Genomic DNA, 6,073 nt, shown 5'->3' on the forward strand with positions numbered 1-6,073 from the left:
GTGTGAATACTATTTGTCTAGCAAGTGGCTATATATGTTATGAACCATGCCAATATAAATGTAGGGAAGATGCTAACGAGTCGCAAGGGTTGTAGCCTACTGTCTCACCCTATGTTAAATATGTTTTCAATCATTGTACGTATCGTTCGTTTACTCATCTGTTTCTTATCTTGTTGGAAACCTCTTAGAAAGAAAATTCAATAGAAATAGGTTGTGAGACAATTTAGTGAATGTAAAACGGAGTAAAACTCATTTGTGTAATCTTTTCATAGCTTTGAAGGGAGTTTGGATGGAATGAGTTGTTGTGTAGTGCTAAAAGAAAAAGTAGGTTTAGTGTAAACCCACCTACAAATTTTGAGATTTACCTCTAAATTGTTTATTTGAAGGTGAGAAAACCTACAAAATTGAAAACGAAGTGTACAATTTGGTGCAAAAACCTTCAAATTTGGCCAATTTACCTGTATTGTTTCTCATATGTAGGATTGCCAAGTTTTTGAAAAAAGGTTTGTTTTCGAGCACTGTCCAGGTTGCGTATGGGTTTTCCACGTGGAATTTAGCGCACTAAACAAGTAATGATCAGGAGGAGTCAGGACTCAAAACGAGGATACAGGAAATGAAAGCAGCTACCAGCTAGGAATTAATAGCATTCGCATTATCACGCCGTTCAAGGAGACTCTGAGCACCATAAAATGCGACTATTTGGGCCAGCCTATTCCGCTACTATCAGGAGCAAGCATTGCATTGAGTTTATCATTCTGTAAGTTGAAGCTTCACGCTGTTTGCAGGTAAGCATGCAAACAGATTAGACCGATCCTGTCCTCTCTCTCTCTCTCTCTCTCTCTCTCTCTCTCTCTCTGTGGGCATATTACAGGCGTTATGTATTGCTGCTTATAAGAACAAGCTGTGTTTGGCATGCTATCAAGACCAGCTATACGTGTGGGCTGCAGATTTGCCCGCTTTCTGCTGCTCTGCAGATCGAATAATAACATCACGATGGGGCTGGACGCTTGGGTCTACAATCCGGCCGACGAGCACGACCCTAGGCTTCCTCATCGCCACCACCCCAACCGTCCTGTCTCTCAAGAACACCTTAGCGGTGAGAAAATCCTATTCATAGCCATTATATAATACGGCTGTGCCTAGCTACGTCAAGCTTTTCGTGTCTCCTCACGCATTGCTAATTAATGGTTGAAACTCGAATGCTGCACGTAGAGCTGGGAGTTCTGCATTTCAAGGTGGATGTGGATGAGCTCCAAAAGCAAGGCGCCACCCTCATTGACAAGACCATCCGGGAGTTTGGCTATGAGTATTGGGTATTTTCTTCCTTCTTGCCTTCCTGGTGTCACTTTGTGTCTCTCACTTAGTTATTCATCCACATCTCCATGGCTTGTTCTTCTTTGGTTAATTTGTAAGCACTATCTACGTCTGGCTACTCACATTCAATCTACCTCACATTCCCTAGATTGCATGTGTTGTTAATATTGTTGCAGGAAATTGTTACTCTTGCCCCACACCTTGTGGACAACTTCCAGCAACTCACTAACCAGTTCTTCCATGAGCACTTGCATCCATATGATGAGAGCCGGATCATTCTAGAGGGCAATGGTATGTCTCTCTCCTAAGAGATTTTGCATTCCAATGCCTTTTCCTATTGTCCATTTGCACTCATCAAATGCTAGCTTTGTTCGTAGAGCCTCCTTGGTAGTGCGATTAAAGCATTACCACAACCATGGCTAGCTCCTTCATGTTGAGTGGTTCCATGAATGCTAGGTTATTGGGACATACCTGATTATAATGGAGCATGGATAAGGTTTAGAGTGGAGAAGGGTGACATGATAACTCTGCCACCTGGAATGTATCATCGATTCACAATGGACACCAACAATTACATAAAGGCAAGTGCAACCACCTTATTTCCTCTCTCTCTCTCTCTCTCTCTCTCTCTTCTAGTTTCTTTAAAAAACAATCTTTGTACACTCAAAGCCTTTAGTCATGACTAGTGAATTGTCTAAAAAGTGCAAAAGTGTTTGAATTTGTCAATGTAGGCTTTGTTGCTCTTCAAAGAAGTGCCAGAAAGAATTGACCTCCTTAAACCACAAGGAGATGGCATTTCTGCTAGGTACAATTCTATCTCTTTGACCATTCAGTCAAAGAAAGATTGACATATATTAAAGTCAATTCCACCTTTCTTTGCAGGAAAGAGTATGTTACAAAGGTTCTCAAGAACCCTAAAGCACTTCATCGCCAGGCGATTACTACAAGTGGAGGGGAGGCTAATTGATTTAAGGCATAAATCCATTTTCTCAAGATGGGAAGTTTTTGGAGAATGAGTTTCACATGATTGGAGTTTTGAACATCTTTGGGGGCATTTTATGGTGGCACTCATCAATATTTTTTATGACAATAGAGATTTTGTGCAACTCATTCTTTCATGGATGCTTCATAATGCACAAGTGCATGTTGTTAAAAATAGCTTGCTGTGATCTTTGATATTTCTAGAAAATTCACTCTATAATTGTATGGAGTGTCCTTAATATCACATTCATGCTTCTAATATTTTGAAACTTAGACCACACTTAGATAAACTTGTTTGACATGCTTTGATGAATTTTGATTGTCTGCATTTTCCCTCACAATACAAAACCCGTCTAGTTGGTATTCAAATTTCTATAAGGAGTAGTCCAAATATATGTATGTATGTGTGTGTATATATATATATATATATATATATAAAAGGAATTGCTTTCTTCTAAACATTACCAACAAAGAGTAGAATTTTCTCATTTTTTCTAATGTTTAAGAATCATATCTAGATACAAAGCATGATTTTGATATCCATCAAAGTTTATGGAAATCACTTGTAATGAGTTTTTTATGTTTCAATGTTTACTTGAAAAAATTTTCCTCTACCACTATGAAAATCTTCAAGTGTTTACCGCGCTTTTTTATCGCGTTTTATAAAGAGAAGGTGCAAATTCAAGTAGAGAAACAAGAGAGGAGGGTGGGGTTTTTTGTGTTTAAAACATTACCATGACTATTTTCTCTATTATTATCATGTATATTATCGTTGTTATTACCGTGTAGATTACCATTGTTATATTCGACATCCAAATTTAGCGCCTAAACTTTCAAATTCTGGCTCCCTCCCCCCTCCTCTTCAAATTTTGGTGTTTTCCTCCTCTCAATAAAATTAAAGAATATTGTATAAAATTTTCAAATTTAAAAAAGAAGAGAGAGAGAGAGAGAGAGAGAGAGAGAGAGAGAGAGAGGGGGGAGGAGGAGGGGGGGATATAAGATTACACTTGGTTACAACTAAAATAATCACTGTCAATTGATTAACATAATTGAGCATATTCTCAAATCTAAAGAGAGGAAGGGGGAAGGGGGGGGGAGAGATGAATGTATTACACGATCAAAAAACTTCATAACTGTAAAATGTTTATGAATTATCTTCCAAAAGATCTCTACATGAGGCATCATCCAATTCTAAGTCCATGGCTCCTAAATCAATAAAGAGAGAAATGGAATTGTCGTTTGTGGATGCATTGCCTTTATCATTTTCAAATTTTTCATCCTCCATCTCATCATTTTCATCATCATGACAATCATCCTCGCTAAGACTTGCTGCCGTCGGACTTGATGCATCTACCTCCTCTCCTCTGTTTCCACCTCATCCAAAGTCGGAGGTGGTAGAGGGTCGAAGATAGTCTCCACTTCATTAGTGGAAAAAATGGTTCTCCCCCAGGTGTTATGGGAATTACAAACCAAAGTTTTGGTTGGTGGATTGTTCGGATATAGATGACCTATAAAATAGAAGCTCAAAGTGAGTAACATTGGTATAACTAACGCTACAAACAAATAAAAATAAAAAAGGTACATGTCACTCACCTGCTCACAATTGCGCGGTAAAACTAAATTGTCATACCTCCCTATGTGATGGACACTAGAGTCCACCATGTAGAGGCCATTCTCATGTCGTTTAGACACATTTGCAAACCACTTGCACTCGAAGATGAAGGTATGAAAGGTTCTAGAATTAACCTTTAGTATCCTTTCAATAGTTCTGCAGTACCTGGCTTCATCACCGTATTTGTCAAAGTTGCCCATGATGGTACAATCCATGGTGGTTCTACGCTCGTCAATGTGGCGCGTACGAAAGTAACGACCCTTTGACCACATAGAGTTAAAGGAAAGGCACTACAAAATAGAAAAATATATTAATTTATCAAATACATATTAAAGATAATTTCAAGAAATAGTGTTACAATATGGTTTAGGTATATGAGTACTCTACCTTTGGTACGCAGCTTCATGCATACTCCATTCTTTGTTGGTGATGTCTTCTCCCCGCGCTTTTGCCTCGGTCATTCTCTCATGAATCCACTCTGCACTAATGAGATCTGGGAAACATGCAAGGTGTCTAAGCACTAGGGGTGCCCTCCTTCCTCCATGTGCTTGTTTCCATGCTTCCCTCTCTTGCAAACGCCTTGCCTTTTTCATTGTCCACAAGTCCACCCACTTGGTCATAATCTTTGCATTGAGAATACAAAAGTTATTGACCACTCGGGATAGATTCATATCCATGTTACTTGTAGTTTTTCCTTTCCACTTGGCAAGTGTGAAGTCATCCTTGCATTTTCCTCGTCTGACCACATGCGATGCATTGAAGGATCAACTTGTGCCAAATACTCTGATATGTAAACAAATGCCTCTTGAACAATCCAGCCTTCGGCCATACATGCCTCTGGTTGAAACCGTAGCTGCACAAAATCTTTGAGAGTTTTAAAAACATCTCTAAGAAGAACATCCATCATGCATGCACTACTCCATATATAGCCGGTTTAGGGTAGAGGTGAATTTGACTAATAAGGACCGATCGAGGAAATGCATCTTTAATGGCACACAGTTTTTGTTGCAAGTGTTTAAGCAGTAGGGATACCACGTGAACCAAGAGGTGAATTTGACTAAGAAGGACTGATCGAAGAAATGCATCTTCAACGGTGTAGTTTCTGTTGCAAGTGTTTGAGCAGTAGGGATAGCATCTATTTCGATTTCCTTGGAGCTCATAAATCTGCAAGAAAACACACAAGGATACACTAAGTGCTAGTTGAAATTATTGTGTACATAAAAAAGGTGTAGTTGAGTGGAGTCTTGTGTTGTACCTTACTAGCTCTCCTAGTTTGAAGATAGCATCCCTGACTTTCTTGTCCCAACATATACACATACTCACCGGCAGAATGAACTACAATGTAAATCAGGAGAAGGGTAAGTGAATGATAGTCATACACACAAACTATAGATAGAATAGGGAGTATGAAGATTACCTGAAGCATCTTGTGTCAATCATGGGACTTCAACCCATACAATTGAACGCTTCCACCCTTCTTTGCTTTTGTGAAATCTCCCTTTAGCGACCTCATGTATCATGTTGGTGTGCGAATAGAGGCAATGGTACCCTTCACTTTGCCTAATTCTTCTTTGGCTAGCATCCATGGTGCTTTAGGAAGCCCAATATTTCCATTTGGGGCACGGTGTGGAGTAGCAGAGACAAGGAGACGCTTTAAAAGCCTCAAATCCTCACTCACACCCAAAGAGTCCTTCTTGCCAATAATGTGGTCCCATAGTGTTTGGGCTACATTCTTGAATATGTACATGGGATCCAAGAGGTGTTGTATTTTTAAGTCCTTCCAATATGGAAGCCTTAAAAATATGGAATACCTTGACATACCTTTTGGTGGAGGACACGGAGCTAGATTGTTGTTGTGGTGTTCTTTCCAAATGGTTGTCCAATCTGCCATCGTGAGCTTTAGAGGGGTCTTCCCATTTGTTGGAGCCTTGTGCTTGTTATGCCCTTGGGGTAAGAAATGATGGTTGTTTGGATACCTTGCGTAAGGAATCGGGCCTCTCCGTCACCAACGATGGCCCGCAAGTAGGACATGTATTGTGCCCCGATATAGACAACCCTGCATATATATCATATGGTTAGAGAGATGAGTGAACTAAAGTGAACTAAAGGGAGAGAGGAAAAGAGGGAGGGAGAGATAGAGGAAAGGGGGTTACCAGAAATCTCTCC

The 6,073-nt window shown here is 39.8% G+C and overlaps 1 protein-coding gene across 1 annotated transcript; it reads left to right on the top strand.

Annotated features, from left to right (window-relative positions):
• The first annotated feature begins 993 nt into the window (after positions 1 to 993).
• Positions 994 to 2,281, top strand: LOC147422684 (uncharacterized). Its single transcript, XM_086503082.1, has 6 exons — positions 994 to 1,096; positions 1,213 to 1,313; positions 1,491 to 1,605; positions 1,771 to 1,895; positions 2,046 to 2,119; positions 2,197 to 2,281. Exons 1-6 carry the CDS (start codon positions 994 to 996, stop codon positions 2,279 to 2,281), a joined length of 603 nt encoding a protein of 200 aa, XP_086359208.1.
• The last annotated feature ends 3,792 nt before the right edge of the window (positions 2,282 to 6,073 follow it).

This window comes from Adiantum capillus-veneris, chromosome 27 (genome assembly GCF_014529385.1).
Source record: "Adiantum capillus-veneris isolate H3 chromosome 27, ASM1452938v2, whole genome shotgun sequence".
In the NCBI taxonomy this organism is placed as follows: domain Eukaryota; kingdom Viridiplantae; phylum Streptophyta; class Polypodiopsida; order Polypodiales; family Pteridaceae; genus Adiantum; species Adiantum capillus-veneris.

Bases quoted from the DNA above. Each gene is read 5' to 3' on its own strand.
- LOC147422684 (XM_086503082.1), top strand. From the start codon at position 994: ATGGGGCTGGACGCTTGGGTCTACAATCCGGCCGACGAGCACGACCCT. The intron at 1,314-1,490 runs GTATTTTCTTCC...ATATTGTTGCAG, and splicing joins AGTTTGGCTATGAGTATTGG to GAAATTGTTACTCTTGCCCC. The intron at 1,896-2,045 runs GCAAGTGCAACC...TTGTCAATGTAG, and splicing joins ACACCAACAATTACATAAAG to GCTTTGTTGCTCTTCAAAGA.